Source organism: Suillus paluster (assembly GCF_016628075.1).
Source record: "Suillus paluster strain FC165 chromosome Unknown EDB91scaffold_87, whole genome shotgun sequence".
In the NCBI taxonomy this organism is placed as follows: Eukaryota; Fungi; Basidiomycota; class Agaricomycetes; order Boletales; family Suillaceae; genus Suillus; species Suillus paluster.
In genome coordinates, this window is record NW_024537647.1 from 125,352 (window position 1) to 151,336 (window position 25,985).

At 48.9% G+C, this 25,985-nt stretch overlaps 5 protein-coding genes across 5 annotated transcripts; 2 read left to right on the forward strand and 3 right to left on the reverse strand.

Moving 5' to 3' along the window:
* Positions 1-487: 487 nt before the first annotated feature.
* Positions 488-3,696, reverse strand: EDB91DRAFT_1086157 (uncharacterized protein; the record flags this gene model as incomplete). The annotated part of the gene is made up of 15 exons (XM_041316000.1): positions 488-669; positions 834-859; positions 911-934; positions 1,045-1,058; positions 1,096-1,133; positions 1,239-1,340; positions 1,431-1,447; positions 1,608-1,861; positions 1,944-1,998; positions 2,186-2,207; positions 2,296-2,449; positions 2,610-2,874; positions 3,099-3,393; positions 3,446-3,457; positions 3,684-3,696. 15 exons carry the CDS (start codon positions 3,694-3,696, stop codon positions 488-490), a joined length of 1,473 nt encoding a protein of 490 aa, XP_041172142.1.
* A 6,162-nt stretch (positions 3,697-9,858) lies between these two features.
* Positions 9,859-12,391, forward strand: EDB91DRAFT_864203 (peptidase S28). Its single transcript, XM_041328639.1, has 10 exons — positions 9,859-10,318; positions 10,373-10,417; positions 10,470-10,764; positions 10,818-10,874; positions 11,009-11,193; positions 11,440-11,622; positions 11,675-11,696; positions 11,749-11,835; positions 11,883-11,970; positions 12,018-12,391. Exons 1-10 carry the CDS (start codon positions 10,069-10,071, stop codon positions 12,348-12,350), a joined length of 1,545 nt encoding a protein of 514 aa, XP_041172143.1. The 5' UTR covers positions 9,859-10,068; the 3' UTR covers positions 12,351-12,391.
* A 1,649-nt stretch (positions 12,392-14,040) lies between these two features.
* Positions 14,041-16,919, reverse strand: EDB91DRAFT_1060671 (uncharacterized protein; the record flags this gene model as incomplete). The annotated part of the gene is made up of 4 exons (XM_041314367.1): positions 14,041-15,176; positions 15,594-15,960; positions 16,087-16,235; positions 16,550-16,919. The coding sequence occupies 4 exons, from the start codon at positions 16,917-16,919 to the stop codon at positions 14,041-14,043; spliced, it is 2,022 nt and encodes a 673-aa protein (XP_041172144.1).
* Positions 16,920-21,327: 4,408 nt separating this feature from the next.
* EDB91DRAFT_1239405 (uncharacterized protein) lies at positions 21,328-22,037 on the reverse strand (the record flags this gene model as incomplete). Its single annotated transcript, XM_041321851.1, is given in 5 exon segments — positions 21,328-21,358; positions 21,415-21,465; positions 21,523-21,557; positions 21,577-21,869; positions 21,923-22,037. 5 exon segments carry the CDS (start codon positions 22,035-22,037, stop codon positions 21,328-21,330), a joined length of 525 nt encoding a protein of 174 aa, XP_041172145.1.
* Positions 22,038-23,252: 1,215 nt separating this feature from the next.
* EDB91DRAFT_1162513 (interferon-inducible GTPase-domain-containing protein) lies at positions 23,253-25,187 on the forward strand. Its single transcript, XM_041319867.1, is given in 6 exon segments — positions 23,253-23,286; positions 23,369-23,461; positions 23,471-23,480; positions 23,875-24,075; positions 24,259-25,081; positions 25,130-25,187. The coding sequence occupies 3 exon segments, from the start codon at positions 23,471-23,473 to the stop codon at positions 25,077-25,079; spliced, it is 1,032 nt and encodes a 343-aa protein (XP_041172146.1). The 5' UTR covers positions 23,253-23,286; positions 23,369-23,461; the 3' UTR covers positions 25,080-25,081; positions 25,130-25,187.
* Positions 25,188-25,985: the final 798 nt, after the last annotated feature.

Sequence of the window (25,985 nt, forward strand, 5' to 3'; positions counted from 1 at the left end):
TGGCGTCTTTACATCCTATACAACCAATCCAAGCTGCTACTTTATGTTTTACTGGGGTTGTTCCTACCTATCATCGCGCTCTATATAGGGATGGATATTTTTTTATACAGTCGACCTTCAGCGTTGTCGGGTAAATTTCAATTTCTTCTTGCACCGATTTTTTCGAGCTCACGTCTCATGGCATAGTGCAAGAAATAGTAACTGAGAACTTCAGGTACTGCTCAATGTCCTTCAACATAGGGCCTATGCCTGCAATATATGCTTCCATCCCCATCATATGCTTCGATATCTTCCTAGTTGTTCTCGCAGTTGCCGTCCTCGTGAAACACATGAAAGAACGGAGGGCAATGAGAATGAGGCCTAACACTTACGTGTTGATGATCGTGCGATATCATATCCTATACTTTGTCCTGTAAGTTCCCGTTCGTCTATCGAGTTCTCTGAAAGTATTCATCAAATCCCGTTAGAAATTTGATAACCCAGATATTCATGGCGATATTATGGGCCAACCTTCCGGTATGATCTCCCATGCTTCTAGAGAGATCAGCTCTAAAGCGGACACGCACAGATAGCGGTGTCGGATCTGATATTTCTCTTCACTGATACCGCGCCATATATCATCGTGCCCCGTCTGATGATCAGCATTTGGGATACGCATGCCAATGACAGCTGCGTATATGTCAGTACGACGTTGGCAGATTGTGTATGTTTGACCTCGTCACCGGGATTCGATGAGCACGAGATGGACGGTGCATGATGGTACCAAAAGGCTTCTTAGAGCATTCATTGTCATGATTGACGCGGGTCAATTTTGTCCCCTGATATTTACATACCATGTACATAGGGACCAGCGATGAATCTAATATCATAGTACATACCAATCAAAGAGACTGGCGATGAAAGGACTCACAACAATGCTGATGTGTGATTGTACCTAGTACAGTGACCGTGATATGTCAGTACAAAACGCAATCGCAGATCGAAGCCTTTGGAAACCAAGGGACTCAGAAAACTGCTGTATACATACGAGACGCGAGAACGTACGGACGAGAGCGTAGCTAAAACATAGCGAAAAGTTAAAACATACATGCTGACCTTCTTGTGCCAATGTATGACGTGCAGTTTTTCTCCTACTGATGGATATGTTTGAAGGATCAGAAGAAAATGTTTTTGTAAGATAAGTAATCCCGAGGTCAAGCCAGCCTTTGCTCTAACCTTTCCTTAGCCTTTTCGCCCACCTTTTTTTCGTCCCGCCTGTTTTCCTTGGCACACATCCCACTGTTTGGTCGTTCTTTCATTCTGAACTCCAGCTTCTACCCAAAGGATCAACGGCGCTGGAGCTACAGATGTAGCACGGAAAACCAATAAAACCAATTAAATGCCCTTGGATGAGACGGGTGCGGTTCTGACTGATCGTAAAAAACAAGCACCATCCTTCCATTGCAGCCTGAGACATATAACATGATCAGTTATTGATGAACAACTTGCCTGTTCACAAGTCCCAAAATCCAATCTATAATAATTCACCATTGGCAGGTGGAAGGCTTCCACTCAGAAAGCCACTCCGTCATGTACATTAATGCTGCTTTTGTATGACGGCGATGGACGGGTCAATGCCACTCTTCGGGATCATGTCTGTGCAGCGGAATCCATCGCTCTCATAGATCGGCATGCTGGTAGCGTTAGCCTTGTTCAGCCCGTAAGCAGAGACAGTTGCCTCGCGCCAAGTATCACGCAGGCCATCGGCGAAGAAGAGACGTGGGATATCCACGTCCCAGCCAGCGTAAATTTTGTTGGTCTCTACCGTGGTAGGCTCACGTGGAGAAGCGAAGACTTGAGGGAACCTGTTGACGCATTGGCGCTAAAGATTATGTTGGTGGGTGGTCATGTCTTGAATTCAATATACGTACCTCTTTGTAAACGGGTTAGAGGATGCGGCTCACGATTGCAGGCTGGCCTCCAGGAGGGCCAACCTTGTAGAATCCGAGTTGGGTGCACCTGCAAAGGTTTGTCAGAACAGATATTGATGCGAAAGAGCATACATACATCATCCAGGACCACGACATGCCGGGATCATTCACGGTAACATTAGTTCAGGAGGACTGGTTCGTGTCATACTCCCCAAGACAGGTCCTTGGTTCACTGTCAGCCAGTCCGGATGACACTACGTTTTAAGGATACGTACTCGGCACCCTGATCGTCACAGGCTTCACCATCCAGTTTAGCCATGTCAGTCGAAAATCAAACAAACTGCCTTACCATAGCTGTAGTTGTATGTGGCATTCTAGAATTTACCCCAAGAGAAGATAGCGTTTTCAAGTCTCCATCCTTCAGGTCCGGCATTGACACCGTTCTTGACCTCAAGTGCATCACAGAACTGGAAGAACAGTACTTGCTCCTGTGCCAGCACAAGGTACTGGATTTTTCCAATCAAACAGGTTGGATTGAACTGTTGGTCCGAGCAGAGTCAGTAAGATCAATTTGTGAAAGGAAGATCGTGAGAAGAGAAATCCAGGTAATGATCTGGGAAAGGAGGATTTGTAACCAAACGGGGAACGTAAGTTGAATGAAGAGCATAATTGTTGAAGGCAGGATAAACTGAACTAGACGTTACACGAATAAGGCGTGTGGGCCAAGGTATCGGTTTCACGCAAAGATGAAGACCGAACAAGGGGCAAAGACGACTCGCGTGCACTAGCGAAATGGTCTACGTGTGCAACACCGCCAAGACCAAATGCTTCCTTGAGGCTCTGGATTCCAGCAGTGTCATTCACTGCGTACATCCAAACCAGGTAGGCAATCACTGCCTCTACATCGGAAGAACAATTTCGTGGCATGTACTTTCGAATCGGGGAAAAATAGCCATAATAGTCACTGTGTTTGTCGAGAAGAGACCGAATGATCATGTTCAAGTTGTGTGCGGATTCATTCGCGTCAATGGTGTGTTAAGGACGGGGAAGCGTTTTATCACATCAATGAGAGATGGGCGGTGACATGCGTAATTGTCCCCACAACGGCAGAAGATGCATATCCAGCCCAGAAATTTGCTTCGAGTCGATCACCATCCTGACACAACAGAATCCAATATTGATGCTCACTCGACCATCGTCCAACTGGTGAGGGCTCCCGAGTAGCTTCCTCCCACCAGTGTCCACGGCGCCTGACCGGGCTTCACAGCATCACCCCCTGGTATGAGAAGGTCGGCTGTGGTGGCGAAATACACGAGATCATCTATGGCTTGCTGAATGGTGAGAAGAGCGAGACATTGTGAGGTGAGGTTGTCGTATGGATTGTACTTGCCAAAGAAACGGTGTTCAACGATAATGGCTGCACCTTTCTGTTGTTGAGCAACAAGGCCATTGATGGTGCCATTGGTGACGTAGTCTTGGTAGCCTGAAAACAAAGTACTTGAGAGAAAGTCCCGAATCAAGCGTAGTAAACTGACCGTCTACGTCACCTTTTCCAAACGTTATCAAGACAATGGGACTGCCATATCATAATTAATGTGCCGGGGAAGGTGTGATAAAACACCGACCTGTATATCAAGGGCTCCAATGAGTTCTCCAAAATGTCAATGAAAGGTTCAAGATTCCGTTCAATATATTCTCAGAGGTTGCAGAAGGCCGAAAATGGTCTTCACAGTTTGTTAGAAGAGATCCACTTCAGTTCGGTCCACTGCTCACAAACACAATGCATGATTAGTTTAGAGGCCCATAGGATGGCGCCACCCCACATATATAGTTTATGAAGCTGTTCCCATAAAACAAACACAAGTTGCTGAACACATGTGAAAAGTCATTAATCGTTTACCAGGGGAACGACGTCAGATGATGGTGTGCTGGAGTAGCACTTGAACATGAGACGATCGCGGCACTATGCTGAATCACTGCCGGGAAGCATCAACTTGAATTTGAGCGGGGATGCATCAGGAAAAGGGCGCAGACGCGAGTTGGTCCTATGTGTAGACATGCGGGAAGTGAGGTCATCGAGGGAGGTGAGCGAGCGTGAATTTCTACCGGAGCTGCTGTTCTTATCACCTACACTTATGATAACGGGGAGCATCGTGGAGTTTTTGTTCCTGGGAGCAGGTTGTTAGAGATAGTCGGTTAAATGATGAAGACTATGCTGCTTGCTACCACACATAAAAAGTACTTTTGTCACCAAGTCTTTGGTATTCAAGACATCTTCGGAGACGTCCTTAACGAAGCCGTCATCGTGGGCTAGAGGGTGGGGTCTGAATCGACTGCGGAGCGTTTTGGTGTCAGGTATCCGGTGATGGTGACGCGGGCGGCGGCGCCGTTGAACTTGAAGGCAGCGGAGATCCATAAGTCCAATATGTATTCAACTGCTTTCAAGGTCAACGTTAGAGGGAAATTCAATATAAACACTATACTCCAATAGTTTAGTATAAATAGAAATAGATTATTTGCGCGCGCTTGACACATGAGAATTTGGAGAGAGAGAGAGAGAAATTCTATATTTATATACCGCAACAAACAAAGTGAGCTGTTAAGACGCGGTGCCCTGTTAGGGCTGTGCTGGGGAGTGTTGTAACAGGGTGAGGGATGTAGGTATAGTACGAATAGCCAAGCGGTCCGCGTTTGATGAGTTTTGGTGTGCGTGTGGGCTCGTTTGGTGTCCAGGCTTAGTATAATATGATACACTTTCTCTCCTTCCTCCTCCTTCTGATCTCTCCTCGTCTCCTCCTTCCCTCGTCACTTCCTTCTTTGCCCTTACTCAGGCTTCTGTCCCTCTCCTTTCTTCCCAGTCTCCTTCTCGTTCCAGTGCGACCTTCTTTAATGCGCTGGATTCTTGAATAAACTTCGCTAGTGCCTTTATGCCCTTCTCCGTACCCAAAATTTCGTTGAGTATGATGTTGTGTGATACCTCACGCAGATGGATGCGTTGTCGCGCAAATAGTGGGCAGTCACGTATGATATGTTCTCGTGTTTGACGTGGTTCTCCACATGGGCAGAGGGTGGGTTCGGTTGGAACGAATGCAGCGTAGTATTCTCCCATGAATCCGTGTCCTGTGCGGCATTGTATAAGACGGCCGTATACTTCTCGAGGAGTGTGAGTGAAATGTTGGCGGGGTTTGAGCGTTGGTGGGAGTCGATTTGCGAGAGCGAAGCGTCCAGTCTGTGCTGCCACGTCTCTATTCCAACTCTCTGTCCATTTCTGCAAGATCCCTTCCTTGTTTCTTCGGCGCGCATTTGCATAGGTCGAGTGGTACGAGTCGTTACGTCCAGTGGCTTCTTTTGCAAGCTCGTCGGCACGTTCGTTGCCGATGATGTTGTGATGTCCTGGGATCCATGCAATTTGGACATGATGGAGGGGGGATGTGGTTAGGTAGTCTTCGATCGAGCGTCTGATCTGTAATGCAATGTATTGTGAGGGTCCGGGTGCAGCTGCATATGCAGCCTGCACCACAGAGTTGTTATCGACGTAGAAATGTAAATGGGTCACCTGGGAATTTTGCGCGAAGCTGATAGCTCGCGATATTGCTCGAAGGAGCGCTACCATCTCTGCATCATACACCTCTGCTTTGGGACCCATTCCTTCCTGACCCCAGAAGACTTCTCTTCCTCTGTGATAGCCGGCCCATCCTGCTCCAGCTCTTTCCTCCTCTCTGACTGATTGTTTCGATCCGTCTGAGTAAACGAGAAGGTGCGTGTCCTCCGTTCGTAGATTACGAGCGGTTTGTATGTGCGCTTTGGCGGCTTCTTTCTTGCCTCCTCTTTGCTTGTCCGAGATCGTTAGGCGGCCGCGGTACGTTTCCTTCGTGTTTGCCCAAGGTGGCAGCGCAAATATGTTGATGCGTTCCGCGTTCGGGGATGCTCGTTTTGACAGACGGGTGAGTCTGGTCGATTTTGGTGGTTTGCGGCTGCGAGGACGGTATTTGTCGGTGGGAAGAGCGGGTGGGGGGTCAGCGAGGTTAAATTGTCGCCAGGGTTGATCAAGTCTCTGTAGGATTGGGTTGAACGAGGGGAGTTTGAGTAGTCGAGTGGCGGCGTTATCGTTTGCGTGTTCGAGGAAGAGGTTGATGGGGGGGATTGATGTCTCTATTTCTAGGGCCTTTATTGGGGTGGTTCGGAAAGCGGCACAGATATGTCTAAGGGATTTGTTTTGGACGCGGGTAAGCATGTTTGCATGGGTTTTCACGCCCGTCCACCAAACGGGGCTTGCGTATGTCATTACACTGCGGACACAAGCCGAGTATACAGTTCTCAATAGTGATTGCGAGAGACCTCTTACCGTATTTGCAAGCATTTGTAGTCCTTGGGCGATATTTTCCGCTTTGCCTGCCAGTTCACATACATTCCTGCGAAAAGAGAGTTTAGAGTCGAAATATATACCAAGCCATTTGATACAGTCACGGGGGTTAATTGTCACCTGTCCTTCGTCACTAGGCAGCAGGATAGGTGGTCGATCCGGTGCACGACGCCATGTGAAATGGATGAGCTCAGATTTGTCAATTTCCGCCATCAGTCCAGCTTCGCGAAGCCAATTGTTCACAAAAATGAACTCCTCCCGGAGTATTGCGACATTGTTCTCCAAGGATGGAGAGGAGACATATAAGTTTCCATCATCGATGTAGCATGCTAATGTGGTCGGTGTGGCTTTGTCCGGGCGTAATTCACGAGCTCGAGTTTTCGCATTGTAGGCTTCGTTTAGTGGGCTTGTGCAGATAATCGAAAGGGCCGGTGATATTGGGGATCCTTGAGGTATACCGTTTTCGACTGGTTCCGATGGTGACAGTACTCCGTCCAGGCAGATTGCTGCTTGTCGTTCGCTGAGGAAGGATTTCACCCACTTTACCATAGGGAGCGGTAGGTGCTTGTCCCGAAGTATTCGGAGTAGCCGTGTATGATTGACGAAGTCGAAGTATCCTTTGATGTCGAATGTGATGCACGACGTGACAAGTCCGTGATTACGGGCTGCTTCGATATCATGAACGAATGATAGGGCTGCGTCGACTGTGGAGCTTCCTGGGCGACCTCCGAACTGTGAAGAAGGTACCAGCAGATATTTTGCTGTGAGATATGCTAATCTACTTGCCTGTACGCTTTCGAGGACTTTTCCAAGACATTCCTCTAGCTGGATTAGTCTATAGGCTCTCGGGTTCGAATAGTCTGGTTTTCGGGGCTTGCGCAGGGCTACTGCGATTGTGCGTCGCCAGGCGATGGGATGGTAGCCTACATTTGCGCAGCGTGAGATTAGTAAGTAGATATATTCCGATGCAACCTCCCAGGCCCATCGGAGAGCCATGTAGTTGATTTGGCTGGGTCCAGGAGCTTTTTTGCGATTTGGTCGGTATATACCATTCTTCACTTCGGCATATGTTATGGGTTCCCATGGGATGTCATCCGGGAGGTCCTGTTCTAAATCTGGTGCAGCTAAGTCTAGATTCGGGGGCGGTTGGAACAGTTCACCTCGTAGTGTAGCACACTTTTCCTCATGTGTTATTGCCATGTTTTGACCGTTGTTTCGTCTGAGTGGTGGTGTGGGGTAGTTTCTTATCCCTTTGGGCCATCGAGTGAAATTCCAGACGTCATCGGGAGTGGCTTTTCCCAGAGTCTCGTTTGCCCACTGTCGTTTAGCAAGGCGTGTCTTCCGTTTGAACTGATTGCGTAGTTGGCGGATCTGTTGGATAAGGTCGTGGTCAGCAAAACCTGTATCGATGAGATGTTGTCTAGCCCTTTCACGAGTTTCTGCAATGCGGTTGAGTGATTGCGTGAGGTCGGGAGTCCACCATGGTTTCGCATGTGCACTAGATTTGCGGATGGGGACCGAGCTTTCTGTTGCTTGCACCAGTGCATCTTGTAGTGCTGTGGTAGCTCTTTCAATATCATCAATATTAGGAAGAGTTGAAACACGTAGCGGTATCCATGCGTCTTCTCTATCCGTCAGTTCTCTCATGAACGCTCCTTTCCATGCTTTGATCGTGTCTTCATCAATATCTTTCCAATTGAATCGTTGAGCCGTGATATTCTCGATGGGGACACGTTCATGGTCTAGTGTCCATGTGAGCGCTGCGTGGTCTGATCCGTAGGCTTTACCGTAGTCGATTGACCAGTCCTTGATCGTGTCGAGTTCGTATGCTCTGTCGTTGATGAATGTTAGGTCCAAGACCGACGAGGATTCACCGTCGTGTGCGAAGTATGTTGTTGCCCCACGTTCGTTTAGCATGATGAATCCCTGGTCAGTTAGCCAGTCAACGAAAGCTTCTGCACGAGGATTGGGGTTCTCAGCTGTGTTTGACCACATTGGGTGGTGTAGGTTCATATCTCCCGAGATGATGACCGGTATTCCGTTTGGTAGTTCGATGTTGAAAAGACGGTCTGCTGACCAGTTCAATGGATCCTCGCCTGCTTTCTGGTTGTACATATTTACAAGTATTGTAGGCGGATGTGTTCCTTGGTTGATCTGTAAAATTTGTATGTCAGCATCCATTGCGAGATCAGAACGAAGGGTAACCATGAAGTCAGGTCTGTTTTTGATGTATGCCATGACTCGAGGAATGACATTCGGGGGAACAGACGGTAATGGTAGGATTGGTTGCCATCCGGTTAACGACGCTGGGCCCTTTGTGTTATTTCCGATGTCACCATACCATGGTTCCGTTATGAGCAGGATGTCATAATCACGGACGGCATTGTTGAGTAATGCGTGGCAGACTATATTTGAACGGTTAGTGTTGAGTTGAATCATTTTTATGGGTTTAGTATGGACTATCATTGCCATCCATCCATATTGTTGTCGTTCATTGGTTGTGGCGTTATGATATGGTTCTGGGATGTTGATGGTGGGGTTGGAGTCCGGGTCTCTGGAGGTGCTATTGGATTGTTAGCAGTTTGAGGTCGACGTGCGCGTCGTCCCCCTTGGATACTTGGTCGTGGGTCTCTTGCAGATCCTTTGGTTAGTATATGAATGGGGCATTTGGTTGAGTCTGCCGTGTGCGCTTCTCCACAGTTTGCGCATTTAATCGGTGAGTGATCACATCCTTTTTGTGCTTTGGCCGTGTTAGGGCACAAATCGCAGGTATGGAATGATTCAGTGTGGTCGCCTGCACACATGAGAATTTGGAAATTCCCTCATGATCCCACTTCAACACATTTCAGCTTTATATGGCCTAGATATGCCTGCGATAGTTTGAGTCACGTTATACCCAAAGTCGCTTTATCAGCGACACAAGGACCATCAGAACGAAGTTCAACGAACCAGCTGTAGGCATAATGAACTGATGCCGGGCCTATCACACTGGCTACACAAGATAACGGTTGTAGCACATGTTCGCTGCACTCGGGGCAAGTGCCAGTACTAATATGCCATGTGACACCAGGTTCACGACTATCCCAGCACTCTGATGTGCACTACATGGTAGCACGTACTCTTTCTACTCCACCACCGTACCGCACCGGTGCTGAAGGGGACGGACAATTACACCTCCTTTAATTTCCACTGGAGATAACTGTGGTACAATCGGATCTTCTCCAAAGGATCTCTTCTAACCATGCTGGCCATCGTGTGCCAACGCATGGCGTGCAGTTTTTCTCCCACTGACGCATGTGCTTGCCAATGAAGGATCGGAACCGTGACATAGCTTTTTTGTAAGGTAATCCCGAGGTCAAGCCGACCTTTGTCATGGCATTAAGAAGTACTTGGTGAGCGCTCGTGAACTTCTAAGTCTCCGCTGATCAGCATTAAGTGCAGTTGTCTATCAGGTATTATTCGCAACCATTCATTTCAGCCGTGCGAGGTACAAGCTTACAAAGTACTCTGAATACGACCGGAAAATTCATACGTACCGGGTCCTTCGTCAAATCCAGTTCGTTGAGCACATTTTTAAATTGCAAGGCCGTTGAACGCTGAGCAACTTGCTGCCAATGCTGCCAGCTATGTACGTGACGCGTCCAATTATATCCTCGTGACCTTCTCTCGCGAAAAGAGTAGCACATGTGTCAAATTACAATGTGTACCCACTTATGCATCCCGCCGTAGCTATAAAAAGTCATTCCTCGACCATGATCATGTCGTGTAGTCCCATCCTGGCTCTCGAACCTCGATATGATGTGGGTCATTGCGTCGCTCCTACTTGCAGGTGTCGCCCGAGCGGCTATCCCTAATGCCATGCTCCGTGGCATGCCTTCTCTTCCAAAGGTCCCAGTCCCGGAACGTTCTGTTACGTCGCCGAATGGCACAGCACTCCCACCCATTACGACCGTCTATTACTTCGACCAGCTCATCGACCACAATGATCCAGGTCTCGGAACCTTCCAGCAGCGGTACTGGATGGACTGGGAGTTTTATGAGCCTGGTATGTCCTGAGAATTGAGAGTAACTTAACTGACATTAACATGATGCATTGAAGGTGGTCCCATTATCTTGATGACACCCGGAGAAACGGACGCAGATGGTTAGTTTACCATACGCGATTTGCGACTTTATCTCAAGTACTTGGTTTTCAGGCTACGAAGGCTACCTTACCAATGACACTATCAATGGCCTCATCGCTCAACAACAGAATGGTGCAACCGTCCTTATCGAACATCGTTTCTTTGGCTATTCCAACCCATACGACAACCTCACCTCACAATCTCTTGCGCTCCTCACCATCCAGCAGGCTGTCGATGATCTCGTGTATTTCGCCACCACAGCAGACCTTCCGATGCCTGGGGGTGATGCTGTGAAGCCAGGTCAGGCGCCATGGATACTGATCGGAGGAAGTTACTCGGGAGCCCTTACCAGTTGGACGATGGTCAAGTGAGCACCCTAAGATGAAATCTATTGTTTCACCATAATTGATTGACGTAAAGCAAACCGGGAATTTTCTGGGCTGGATATGCATCTTCTGCCGTCGTAGAGGCAATCACGTATGTCACCTTGTTGCAATCACCGCCCATCTTTCATTGATGTGATTGCTTCTTCTTCTGTTATAATCACACGAATATGTCCGCGTACAACATGACCATTCATTGAAACTCGATCTCCTCTCTGACCAAAACAGTGACTATTATGGCTATTTCACTCCGATTCGCGACTACATGCCACAGAACTGTTCTTCTGATGTAGAAGCAGTGATCGCCTACCTGGATGGGATGTACGCGGCTGGTGATACCGCTGGGATCCAGACGCTCAAGGAAGCATTTGGCCTCGGCGATGTTATACACGTAGACGATTTCGCTAGCGCACGTGAGTCGTCCTTGTCCTTTGTTCAGTCGTGTAGAACAAACAGCATGATCCGCACGCCTTCCGATTGGCGCAACATCTATTTCAGTGCATATTGCCTTCACCAACGCGTGCTGATTATCCTTTTTATTCATGTTGCGTCCCCCGTTGTGTTACTGGTTTCTCCTTTCTCATATGCTACCCTTGAATTTACCTTCTGCTTCTCACTTTGATCTGCATTGTTGACTTGACTGACTCTCGAACCAACAGTTCAATACAACCTGTTTGATTGGCAATCTCTACAACCTGATGTCGGCCCAGGAGCCATGTTCTTCGACTTCTGTGATGCCCTCGAGGTTAAGGATGGTGTCAACGCTGGACCTGAAGGATGGGGACTCGAAAACGCCATATACTCTTGGGGTAACTTCTGGAATACTACATACTATAACTACGGTAAGATGGTCCGTTTGATTTCAGATTGATGTGGCTAAACTGGATGATGAAGTCTGTGGATACGAAGATGCTGAGTGCGTATTCTTGGAACATAATGTCGTCCACACTGGCTAATGGTAAAGCTAGAACCTGTCTTGGGACGTATGACACAACCCAGTCCTACTGGACCGATGCTACCGTGAACAACGCCGGAAGGTCGTGGTTCTGGATGGTGTATGTATTCTCATTCTCATCAGCATCTATCCTGACGATCTTTCCAGGTGCAACCAAGTCGGATACTACCAGGTTGGACCCCCTGAAGGCCAGCCTGCAATCGTGAGCCGCATCATCCAACCCATTTACGAAGAGGTACGTATATTGAATTCAAAACATAATTATTCTAACATAATATTCAGCGCCAATGTGTCAACATGTTCCCTCAAGCCTTCGCCTACCCACCTTTGCCGACCACTGTAGAGACCGACATAATGTACGCTGGCTGGGACGTCTACATGCCCCGCCTCTTCTTCGCCAACGGCCTACGCGACCCTTGGCGCGAAGCAACTGTGTCTGCTGATGGGTTGTTCAAGCCTAACACTACCGTCATGCCCATCTACGAGGGTGATGGATTCCACTGCTCAGATTTGATCATAGAGAATGGCATTGTGGACCCGACTATCATGACAGTGCAAGAAGCTGGGTTAATGTACATGCATGAGTGGCTTGCTGAGTGGAAGCCTTCAGCTTGATCATCGGCTCGTTATAGATTAATTATCTTATCTTGTTTGATGTGCCTCAGGTTGCCGTGGAGGTATGATGCCTTACGAGCAATCAGGAACCGGCACCTGCCACAAAAGTATGAAGAGTCTTAGACGACCGGTGACGTTTTGATGTCTCTATTATAAAACTGTAGATCGGCGTCATGATTGTCGACCGCACTGGTACTGTTTGACGTCAGTGTTCAACGTTCAACCCTGAGATTGGTCTTAGCAGCGGTGGGACAGAGTGCGTGGAGACTCCTATGATGTTAAACCATACACCCAACATATACAGGAGGAAACGGAGTGGCTGCAAGGCAGCATGTGCGCTGCGTTAATGTTTCTCCCACAAGGGTGTGGTGGTACCCATGCGCACGGGTAATTCGCCTAAATGAAAGAACGTTAAATGTTGCTTCAAATTATCAATCATGGGCCCCGCTCAGGGGAAGGTCAAGGCTACACGCGAAGCGTTTTGTTAATCAGAGCAACAACGAATATTCTTTGTACCAGTCGAGCACAAAAATACAACAACTTCGATCCAGGGAAAGTTAATCCCTGAACCAGTCAGAGACTCAGAGTGACACATGTAGGATTTTGCCTGATTATGGATCGTCACAGGCTGCCTCCAATACGCGCTGTTGGGACGAGTGACACAAGATGCATCGATGGGGGCCGAAATAATTGACATGTACGTTGGTCCGTGAACACCAAAGACGTTACCAGTCCTTCGGCAGTGAGTTGCGGGTGACAATTCAGCTATCCTGGTGATCACGAGTTGTGTAACTTGTGCTCATCTGCGCATGGGGCCACGTGAGCCGTCCTGCGGTAGGTGACCGTGTGGATCAGGAATGGACCAGAGTCGAATTGCGGTTCAGAACAAGCCAGTTTAATAAAACGACTCATTCTATGGAAAAGCCCTGAGGCAAATGATATTGGGCTCAAATTTCCGCAGGATCAGGATTCAGATCTAGGAGTTTATGACTTCCGAACATCACGATTGGTATGAGCAGTTGATAACGTTAAACGTTGAGAAACGCACGCTAGTCATACAAAGGTCAAAAATAGTACGCGATCGCTGAAAAGACCGTGACAGGAATAGATTGCATGCAAGAGGCTGAGACAAGAGGAGACTCTAGAGAATAGGGCGAGTAAGGCAACCAGCCGGAACATTGTATAAACGATGAGTATATAAGTATTAGAAAATGCACACCGACCACAGTCGATGACAGTGATCTACACTATGGGGCGACATAGATATAATATACGGACAAAACAAAGCATGAAAGGACAAGAAGAACAGGGCGGGCGGGTGTAGAAAGGTGTTTAAAACGGATCATAGTACTGGGAAATACGCATGGCGGAGATATCAAAAGCAACAAGACAAACCTAATATCGACATGGAAGACGTGCAAAGCATGAACAGGGGTAACCAAGAGATGAAGAGATGGAATAGATAAGACAGGAGCGGCGAGCTGATGAATAAAAATGCTCAACAAATAGTCCCAGACCGACCGTAGGGTCAAACAAAATACGCGAGATGATCTCAAGAGCGACGTGTCGTGAAGGGTGATGCAAAGTGGGGATTATGGACAAGACGATACCAAGAAAACGATTATGCAAAGCGAATAACAGCGACGACATTGATGTCATTTTGATGGGACGACGGTTCCAGAAGAGTCGATCAATCACGCGCGGGCTGCTCAGCCGACACAGGCCAAACAGGTTCTCTGCTCCTGTCCTTCTCACCAGAACGAGTCAAAGGCACTGCGGTGGATGAAGACGTATTCTGTTGAGCAGGCTGTTCAGGGGAGTTGTGAGGATGTTGGGGCGAGTGTTGCTGTTGGTGCTGGGAGGCATTCGCCATTTCGTCAAGACCTCGCTTGACACCAGACATCAAAGCATCCGTCTTCTGGATCATCTCTTCTAACCGTTTCCGCTGCTCGTGAAGTTCGAGGTAGTGTTGCCTCAACTCACTCGCGGTTGGAACACCGGACGTCAAGACACCATTCATCACATCGTGAGGCGGGGGAGAGTGACCAAGGGGTCCATAGTATCCGCCAAGGCTATGAGGCGGCGGCAACACATATCCGGTACCAGGAGCAGTAAGACCAGGGTTCAATGGCGAATGCGTCCTGCTAGGTGCATTGGACCCAGAGCGCATGTAACTGGACGGCGTTCCGCCGAAATCACGATTACCCAAGAGACCAGGGGGTCCATAACCGCCAAACCGTTCACCGAGAGCGGCATTAAGAGGAGGGAGATCGAATCCCGCATGCGGCGCTGCCATAAATGCGCCATGACCCGATCCAGTGCGGGCAAGATGGTGAGCGTGTGCGAAGCGCTCCATGTCAGAACCGCGTGGTAACGAATGTGCGCGATCACCAGCGACACCGCTCAGAGCCTCTGCAATCTGTTGTATGCTCGAGCCTTCTGCCCATGCAGAACCGTGCGAATCGCGGGACGCTTTCCGTGTAGTCCGCTCGTTCTTCCTCCGACTGACGGGTTCTTGCTCCTCTTCTGCCTCCCCCATGTCTTCATCGTCATCCTTCTCCCGTGTGCGGCCCTTCTCTCGATCGCTCTTTCCCCGCCGTGCTCGCTTCCGGCGAGGTTGAGGTTCTTCTATCTCCCCATCACTCTCCTCGGTGTTCGCGTGTTGGCTACCAAGCCGGCCAACAGAGACAAGTGCCTCAGCCGCAGCTTGATCTGACATGCGTCCCGATGACATCCCTGCGGCTGCTGGGACGCGTTTCCGTCGCTTGATGACAGTCTTTTTCATCGAATTGGGACGATGGGTGCCATGAAGCTTGAAGTAGAGACCTGGAGAACGGATCATCGGTCAGCGACCGAACGATATGATTGATGCGCCCAAAAGCCAATAATATCAAACAATGTGTCAAAATTAAAGTGGTCTGACGGATGCCAAGAGCATCCAAAGATCAGCTCATTCAATATGGCAATGCTCGTCCCTACAAATCGTGGGAGTGAAGATAAACCGAATGGATAAGATGAATTCCCATTCTCCCATCACCTGTAATGACGGACTGGGCTAGTGGGCTCCCTGATTCTGGAAACGAGACATGACAGACACGCGCGTCATGACGAGATGAACGTGTGCTCCGCATGAAATTTTACAAAATAAGTGGAGTTTGCGGAGATATGACCAACGGCCGTGCATGCCAGATACGAAGGATGGCAAGGGCATGTATGAGAGCTGAAATGAGAACTTGAACGCACCACAAGCATTGCAGATGTTGTTTCCAACGTCATCTCTTCTCCAGAGCGGCGTCGTACTTGTACCGCAGTTAGCACAACTGAGAGCCCCGACGGCAGACTTGACCTTCTTAGCAGGCCCCGAAGCCGGGCTTTCGGTATCGACACCGGGTGACGGTGCATCACCGCTGGGAGTTGCGCCTCGCGCAGGCGCAGAGGGCGACGATTCGTCTGCAGGGGCAGTGATCTCTAATCTTCCGGATACAGCGAGTGCGTTGTTAAGCGTGGGACACCCGGCACAAGCGCTAGATCCCCCCGTGCCATCGCATCGTCCGTCACCTGGACACGTGCCTCCACTAGAAGTGTTGTGGGCACCTGAAGCGGACGTGGCCTTGGCGGGGGTCGACGATTTTGAGGAAGGTTTTGGCTGGGGTTGCCCGGAGGTCTCAGTTTGAGATGATGACAGCGCATCCTGATTTTTCGATGAATGTGGTTGGCTGGGAGATGTCGTTGGAACAGCCAAAGTTGCCTGATTTGGGTTGGACATATCTGGTTCGCTACTTCCGTTTGGGGGCTGAGGGACGGGAGCTGCAGAAGTCGCAGTGGGCGTTGGCGTGCGGGCCAGAGATGGGGGACGTGCGACTTTGCGTGATTTGAGGTAAAGACCTATATCGACGAACAAAAACCCAAGCGATGCGCACACGAGTTGGACACATTTCAATCAGCACACTGTTACTGCACTTGCCAAGCGGTAGGTAGGGAAAGAACGTAGGAAATGAGACTGGCCAATCATCAAGTTGACCGGTAGAAGCATGCATGGAACACGAGTTTGAGATGCAGCGGAATGATGCAAATGTGATATGGAGTACACGGGGTGTGTTTTGGAAACGGACGCCCACGAGCCCACCAACCATGGGTTGACACGTGACGGCGTAGGAGGGGAAATGAAAGAGATGAGATGAAGAGACGAGATCACTCACCACAAGCATTGCAGATGGTTTTGCCCTCGGTGTCGCGTCGCCACAGGGGGGTTTCAACGACTCCACAATTAGTGCAGCCGGTACGTTGCGGCGGGGGCGGCTGCTGCTGTTGTTGGGGCGCATTCGGTGCTGACGTGGGTTGATCTTCTACGACAAGCCGGTCTTTTTGCAAAAGCTGCTCTAAGGTGAAGTCGCCTGGGTTAATCTTCTGAGACCCGGCATGGACTGGTGAGGTAGCCAAAGAGTCGCGTTGTACTGCAGCATGTTCTGAGGCTGTGCTGGGCGAGTACTGCTGTTGTATCCGCGAGAGGGTGGAGAGCGCAGGAAGATGCATGTTCAACGCAGGAGATTCCATCATGACTGGCGACATTTTTTTTATCAGACAGTGGTAAGATAGTCAATATGTTGGCTACAATGAGTTGAGCGTGAGCTGTTGTCTATTGAATGCCACGGAACAATGAAATCTCACTGATGCTATACAGGACGATGAGGAGGCTAAGTGAGGTCGACGTGGGCGACGGTGACGAAGATATAGACACGTTGGAAGGGAGAAATAAAAGGGTAGAGGAGAGGGTCGGGGACCGCAAGTGTTTATGATTTTTGGATGTAGGCGGGAACCGATAAACCCAAAAGATAACGAGTATAAACTAAATCCAGCCAATCAGATTAATCCCGTTTCAAAGATAACAACTGAATTTCCTAATCTTCTACTCCTCCTGTTCAGCATGTACAAGATCTCCCCTTCTTCCCTACCATATTTTAACTGGAATTTTTCTCGTTAATTCTATAGATACAACCTATGCAATAATAAATATTCTCTGCAGTAGTAAAATTTTATCGCTTGGCTTCAGCGTCTATCATAACAGACGTTATTGCATGTACGTATTCTTTGTCTATGTTGACTTTGTGGCACCGATCCTCCCAGGCTCTCTTCCCCCAATCTTATCTCAATTCCCATTCACTATTATTACCTCTTCCCAAATCGTAGATCTTTGCAAGGAACTACCCGGTCAATACAGCGCCCGTGTCGTCACGACGTCCGTGATACTGAGATTTTCAAGTATAATATGCGTCGGCTCGCGTCAGAGATACCCAGTCTGGGCTGGTGCGAACAAACCAAACGTGCGTGGCGCTCATGACACCGGCCAATGAAAATTTTCGTATACAGTATGAAACTTGACCATGCAATACGTCAAGTGCATACGCAAGCGCATACGTCAACGGGTTGACTTAACCTTCCGGCGTTACAGATAAGATTATGCAATTCGCTGACTTGTAGAATTGAAAAATTTGCCTCCGTCTCGATCGTGTCAGTTGCTTCCGATCAAGAGTCCGCCCGCCGGAAGCCTGGAAGGGCAGCCTTCTCGAGAATCAGATTAAAAAATTCCCATTCCCTTTTCCGTGGGGTACTTATCAGATAACAATTTGACATCCATGGACAACGTTTTCAAAACTAAAGAAAGCACTCAAGTTCAGCAGGCGGACAAATAAAACATCCGCTGCCTGCAGTCTGAACCAAACCTTGTCTAAACATGGCCAATCACATCAGATGAAGCCTCAGATCAATCACGACCCATCCCTACGCCCAACACGAGGTTCCGCGCTTTCTCCAAATTCTTCCGCGGATATCAAACATAGCGTTCAGGGGGTCCCGGTGTCTTGGAATATCCTCGGTGCCATTTGCCTTGTGTTCGCAAGGTCATCGTGTTGTCATAAGCCCTGGCACTGGGCTCTGGCAGCAGTTAATCTACTGAGTCTAGTTGTTGATAATTCACGCAAGATGACTGGCCAAGAACGCAACATCGTGAGGCTCATTATGTGCATCATGCAAAGATGCATGGTGCACGCCCCGACAGATCTAGGACGCCGTCCTGGGTATGATCACGGAAAAAATGCTGAGGCGATGAGGGCTAGCGATGTGCAGGCGGAACACAGCTATCCGATCGTCGCAACTGGCTTGCGCGCTTGGATCTACTCATCCACAGGCATCCATGCTTGCTTGTTGCGTCGATTATGCTAGTCGAGACAATGCCATGTTTACGGAAACGGGGACTATCAACCTCCTCCTGCCCTTTATCATAGAACGTTGACTCAATGCAATAATTTATCTGCTCTCATTCTAAACTCCGCGACCCTAGTGGTACAGGATAGAACGCAAGGCGGTGAATTGAAGGCGTCGCAGCACGACATACGCCCTTCATCTTGCGTATCTGAATTGTCCAATTAAGCAACGCCCGTTGCAATCACTTGGACGTTCGCCACAACGAAAAAAGCCAGACACTCCACGTCCATATTTCCGAATATCATAGCGCACAAAGTACACCACGCCCCAAGCAGCAGCCAAAGATGCCACCCCTGTAGGCGCTATGAACACCCACATATGAATAGCATCAGCCCGTCCGACCCTTCGCAGCAACTGCGTTATGCAACGATAACGGAACGGCAGCCGATTGTATGAAGCGATAAGTGAGGGGCTAAGTGCGAAGCTGTCCCTGAAGCAAGCTCGCGAAGCCATCGCACCCTGAGCACGTGGATCGTAGGACTATGCAGGGATCCTGTTTCGTCCGTTCGCTGGGTGAAGGGAGGCTTCAATGAAGCAGTAAAGATCATCAAAGATACATACTTGCATCACTCTGTGGCACCACACAGCTGCGCGTGGATATCGCCAGAAATCGGGATGTCGGAAATGGTTATGGTTAACGTTCACTGATTACATATTGATGGTGGCACTTGGGACATTGAAGTTTGAAATGACACGCGTTATTATGCTAATTACACTTACCTAGCTTGGATGGAGAGGATCGGATTTATATGAGGTGATTCTGCGATGAATCGATAAACCTCAATGAGCATAACAGCGGTGATCTCTACCTACGCACGTACCAGTCACGACTCACGATCTCCACACGGAAAATTCGACGGGGCAGGTCAGGTCAGGTCGTGGTAGATCATAGCCATGTCCAGACAAATTCTGACTATGGCATCCTGGATGTTCGAAATACGGGGGATTGTAATACAGTCGTGGTTTTGATCAGTGCACTGCAATGGTGTACTACATAAGTTACTCGGGCTAAAGTATTATGAGCGGAGGTTGAACCGACCCCACTAACGAGCGGGGTCAAAATTTATCTCACGGTTGAGAACCAACATCGATGTCGTATACATATAAGACATCTAGATCTTTGCTAGATCTCTAACTTGCACAGCGAGTCGCAATTCCGACTACCAGAGACTCTACGGTGAACGAAGGGCAGGGCTACAAGGTGATTCCTGTAGCAAGGAACATTGCTCCTGTTCTTCGTACACTATGGCAATGCCATAATACCGCACTATTCAAGCTTCTGCTACCCAAAGTATCAATGTGCTGTTGCACGCGACCGGTCCGCGACCATAGAAGAAGTTCGTCTGAGCTAGAAGTGCTTCAAGCAAATACAAATACCTCTGCATCGACGCTGAGAGACGCAGTTAGCCGTGCAAGTTGCACACTCATTCCCCCTATGCGCTACTAATAGATGGCACACATGTGGGGATGCAGATCAAGATTATTCAAGAGGGCCAACCTTCTTACAAGCACTATCAATGCTACTGGTAGATGCAGACAACGACTATCGACACGGACTCCGGAGAACTCAAACTTTGGGTTTCATCCAGTCTTAAGTCCTTTCCTTTCATTACTTTATCGTTGTCATTATCGAGTCATTACAGCTACTAACTCCGAGGCTTGGAGCCACTTTTTAATAAACGCGGACTACGCAGATACGTTATATAATTGCGACATAGATAACAGTTTGAATTGCTGACCGTAGGAAATTAAGATGGTAGCGTTGATATGTCGATGATATCTTGAATATTTATCCCTGCCGAACATGAGGGCAAAGGCAGAGTCGGGCATGGGCGCTCTCAGCTCTGCGCCACTAAGATCCTCGTAACCATGCGAGCGGTGAGCGCTGCTGGAGGATGGGGAAAGTCGGGTCCACGAGAGGGGATTGCAGGGGATATCGACGTCTCCTCCATATGGTGCCTTCATATGCCACCACTATCAGACTTTGGGATGGCTGTCCGCAACATTGGACTAATGCATCGATTGAGTAGAGTACATTAGCAGGCTTGTAGGAGCGGAGGGGGCGGAATCGATCGATCGAGGAGACAAAGGGGGAGGAGGGAGTACGATCAATCTGGTACCCTCTCGCGTACCTTGCAAATAGTCCAGTGAACATCCCTAAGGTAATGGAAACGCATGTTTTTTTTGCATGAGCAGATTTTACGTCCTGCCGTGAATCATCGAGCCTGGGCCTGATGTATATGATCTGTCCTCACGGGTCAAGTCCACTGCGCTCAGGCGTTAACTGGCAATAAACCTGTATAAATATAGTGCACAAGATGCAAAACGACAACCATAAAAGGGATGTAGTGTACTATCGTCTAATATTTACCTGTAGTAGTGGAGTGCGCTAGGAGTAGCTGTACCTGTACTGAAGCGGTGACGCTACATAGAAGAGCCACGAAAACGTTGAGATACTCAATGACACGCTCTCTAGGTTGATTGCAACTATCATTTCAACTGACTATCAAGCGACTGCACTGCGCCGAAGTAAACAATGGTGCATGCTGTACAACAGCAGCCCTGCTTGCAAAACACGGCACGAGGCCGAAGGCAACGAATCTCCGTATCCGATGAACAAGTACCGATCATCAGGAAACATAGGGGTCGAAGGGCGTGCCCAATCCAAGGGGCCAACCATAATCGTGGGCTCGGATGCAGAGTAACAAGAGCGGACTCAAATGATGTTGATGACGGACGGCCAGATCCTATCAGGACTGAGTGAGATTGCATAGCAACACGACGAAAAAAAGGGTCCACTCACGCCAGAAGCCCTACCAGGCTCTGTATCACAGCCCATACGAACGGGACCCAGCTTGATGAATTTGATCAGTATGGGCATGCTGCGGGCGCCGAACAAAAAAAAACGCACGTGGACATGTAAAAGCCGCCTGCCTTGTACACACCCTGCAAGTACGAAGCCGACCACAGCTGCTCCCATGACAGCACCAGTGAGACTGAGGAATAGAAACGCAAGAATAACGAGGAGGGCAAATGTGATTCGAGAACGGCGAACATTTGGTCGTGGACGCTTTATCCATTGTTCCGTTTGGCTGGGTTCAGGAGATATGGGGATGTGGGTAGATGCTTCGAGTGGGAATGTCGCTATTGATCGACGCGAAGGCGGAAATGCGAAGTTGAGGAATGCATAGATGCCACAGATGGCATAGAAAGGAATGTGGAATATAAGAGTCCAGTAAAGAGTGAAACGAAATATATCTGTAGAGTTTTATAAGCTTTATGCAGGAGCCAGGTATCAGAGAATAGCCCACCATCTGGATTAACGAGATAAGAGCCACCTGGTTGCACAGGATCACGACCGACGGAGAGCTCAATGGTTGGGTTGTAGAGAGAGGGCCAGCTCACGGCGGTGACATTGATTTCCATTGCATGATAGACCATTCAAGGGAAAGCAATTGAAAGAATGAATGAGTGTCTACTGGCTTCAGTTGAACATCGTGTATCAAGGTTTTAGCGCGCATTGCGCAAGACATCTTGTTTAGGAATGTCCACAAACAACCGTTTTAGTCAAACCTGTCTGGTACCGTGCTGGTTCACTGGCATTAGCTAGTCTTCTTAGGCAGACCAATAGAAGGAAGACCGTCGTTCCTTCTATAAAGAATATGCATGCTGGATCTTTACCAGTCTGCGGACGTTTTTTTCTGGTCTGGCAGCTTCAATTCGGACTGGCCGTGTCGTAATGGCAGAGGGATGACTGTTGCTTGACCGTTGCGGTTGCTGCCAATTTTGCAGCGAACGCCTACGTTAGGATGGACATCCATAGTGAGTGTGCTTCGTGACGCGTGCTGACTTGATAATGCCAAACGGTGATTCCTTTAGCTGGATGGGTAGTCGTTCTCCCTTGTCATGATTCTTTGGATCGCAATCCACTGGTTTAATCCGGTCAACGATAACGACTTCTGCTCTTATACAGATGGATTTCTAGACGTGAAGATCCTCTTCAGTAATGTCACAGACGTTCTGCATAACATCTTCTCTGTTTTAGCGAGACAATAGCGCGGATCTTAAGTGCCGAGCTGGTCTCTGAGGTCGAGTTACCCAACCGTGGCGACGCAGAGCTGAGAGGATCCACCCAATCCTTCTGCCAAAGGCCTCTGAGCCAAGCATCTAGACGATAGTAGACATCCTGTGTACGCTCGTAAGGGACTGGGGGGCATGCTGCGGTTGGCCTTAGGGCGTGGCAGTGATGCGATCCCATGCGGCAATTTCCCAACCTTGGGCCCCTTTCATGCATGCATACAACAAACAAACGCGGTTTGGAGTGGCTAATTGGAGGGATCGTGGGCGTAGCTCGTTCATTGTACGATGTCAAATTAAGGTCAGATTATTTTTTCATAGTTTCCAGCAGCTATTAGCCCTAGCTGACCTCCGCAGAAGTCCAGTGGAATGATATGCTAATGAACATCGATGTTCCTCGAACCAGTGGTAGGGTTGGCGGCTGTAGTCGCATGTTGTCCTCTCGTGAACAGACTCGGCGTAATCATGAGCGAAGAAGAGGAAGATGTCGTTGTCGTGCTAGATAGACTGGATATTCTTCCGGTTTTGTGTTTGCACTGTCTACGTGCATAGTGCACAGCTAGTGCTAGTGAACCACCATGAGGCTTGCTACTTCAAACATAGAAAGCCGAAGGAAGATGCTCTTATTCGGTATTCATTGCGTTAACTATCTTTGGGACAGGTTCGTGCACTGGGTCCAATTCCGAGTTCCCTGCTAAGCAGGCTGGAGCAAACTTGACGATATTTGTACTTGCCTCAAATTGCTTGTCTGGTGGCCATCGTAGATTTCTGATCTCTGATCTATGGCTTCCTGTGCATGTTTCCATTCTAGCACTCGGCGTAACACATCAGAAGCTACGTGATAACTGAATAGCTTTCCAACAACCTGGAAGCTGCCGGTGTTAGGTTGGATCCATACTGGCCTCGTGTTCGCCTGGCCTCTGTCTGGACGAGTATAAGACTCATACACCCCGCTTGCCACCTTGTGTCTGAATTGTTGTCTCTTGTCTTCCCTGTGGGATCTTCATCACCCGGACGCTGCATTCAGATTATTGCAATCCATACAGAGGTGAGCAAAGCTGGAAGTTCCGCAGTCCACAATAAGTTAATCTTAGTCTAGGTCGTATCGGACGCACACGGAGAAGACGTTGCGACATAGCCCTTCTCACCGTTAGATTTCCCCCCATTTGTTTGCGCTTCAACCTAGCTGCTCCAGCGGTGATCGCAGCTGTTTCAGGAATTGGTTCAGCGATGCTCCCAATCGCTCCAGTAATGCTCCCATTTGCTCCAACAATATTCCCAGTTGCGTCATTAATCGCTATCCCATCGCTAGCGGTAGGCTGGTGGACGCAAAAATCCAAGAGAGGGAAAGCAGAAAAGGAGGTAAATGAAACGAAAGAAAAGGCGCGTGTGGCGAAGCAGGAAGCCGATGAAGCGAGGCGCAAGGCGGACGAGGCGGATGACATAGCTAGAATGGCCGAGGAAAAGGTCAAATTATTGACTGGGAAACTCGAAGAAGCGCAAAGTGCCAGGCGTGTCGCGGAGGAAGCGGCAGAAATTGCGCAGATGCGTCTGCAAGAATTCACACAAGCGACAGCCGATGCTGCAGAGGCTCTTCGCAGAGCAGAGGAAGAGAGGCTCGCGACTGAGCGTAGATGGTTAGAAGGAGTTCGCCCCGAGTGTCGTCCTTCGGAGGAGGATATTGTTCGGATGAAGGCCGAGTATCTTTATAACCCAAACTTCCTCCACCTCGCGGTCGTTGGCTCTTCTGGAGCTGGGAAGTCATCCTTTATCAACGCCGTCCGCGGCTTATCCAACAACGACCCCACCGGCGCTCGTACGGGGATTGTTGAAATGACCAATGAAGTCACGAGATACCCTGATCCACGCCCAAACTCCCGAATCGTTTGGTATGACGTTCCTGGAGCTGGAACTTTAAACGTGCCTGACTGGCAGTACTTCAATGACCTGGGCCTCTACATCTTCGACTGCATCATTGTGCTCGTCGACAACCGTGTCTTGGACTCCGACCTCGCCATCCTCCACGCCTGCGAGCAGTTCAGGAACGTCGAGGCGTTCATTGTGCGCTCCAAGTCGGACCAGCACATCAACAACATGGCGCACGACAAGATGGGGCCAGGTTTCGACCTTGCTGACACGGACGACGAGACTCGTGCTCAATTTCAGCAAATGAAATCGGAAGAACGCACGAGGTTCATCAAGGAAACGCGCGAGAATGTGCAAATGAACCTCGACAAAAAGAACCTCTCTCCTAAGAAGGTCCATATCGTTTGCAAGGACGCCTTGCTTGCGACATTAAGAAACGCGCGTTCCTCGAAGGCAATTGACGAGGCAGAGCTTCTGAGTGATGTTGGAGAATGCGTGCTTAGGCGTCTGCAGTCGGGATGTTAAAGGTAGGTCAGATCGTCCTGCTCAATTGTCAATCTGATCGTTTAATGCAGTTTCTACCCGTGACTAGACCTGTACAGACAGCCCCATTGCTCTGGACACGTAATCCTGTTTTTTTTTCGTCTTTTGTTACCTTTGTTCGTCATGTGACATCCCTTCGAGAACACGTCTGTAGTTGCACATAGTATCGCATTCTCGGAAAACGTCGATTCGTTTTAAAACTCCTAGTTACATCATTTTGACAATGAAATCTGGGAACAATCCTCAGGAAGAATAGGGGTCGCAGGGGTGAGTGACAAGAGCGAACGTTGATGACAGTCGACCAGATCCTGTTAGTACTGGGTGAAATTGCATAGCAAGACGGAGAAAGAAAGAAAGGAGTCCACTTAGTACGCCAGAAGCCCTACCAGGCTCTGTATCACAGCCCATACGAACGGGACTCCGATTGATGAATTTGATCAGTATGGGCATACTACGGGCACCGAGACAAAAATGCACATGGACACATAAAAGCCGCCTACCTTGTACACACTTGCAAGTATGAAGCCGACCATAGCTGCTCCCATGACAGCACCGGCGAAACTGAGGAAACGGAAATGCAAGACTGACAAGGAGGGCAAATGTGATTCGATAACGGCGAACGTTTTCTTGTGGACGCTTGATCCATTGTTCGGTTTGGTTAGCACTGGGGGAGAGGCCAATGTGAGGTGGTGATTCGAGCGGTGTGAACATGGAATTGAAGGCAATGTAATACTTAACTTGGTACATATTCTCATTCAATACTGATGAGTTTCTCTGAGTCAACTCTTTTTTCGAAACAGGTCAGTGCGTTGGGATCCCGAGTTTCCTAAGCAGCTGGAGCCAGGGTTCGTCCTGGTTCTGGTTCGTCCATCTGCTATGATCTGGAGC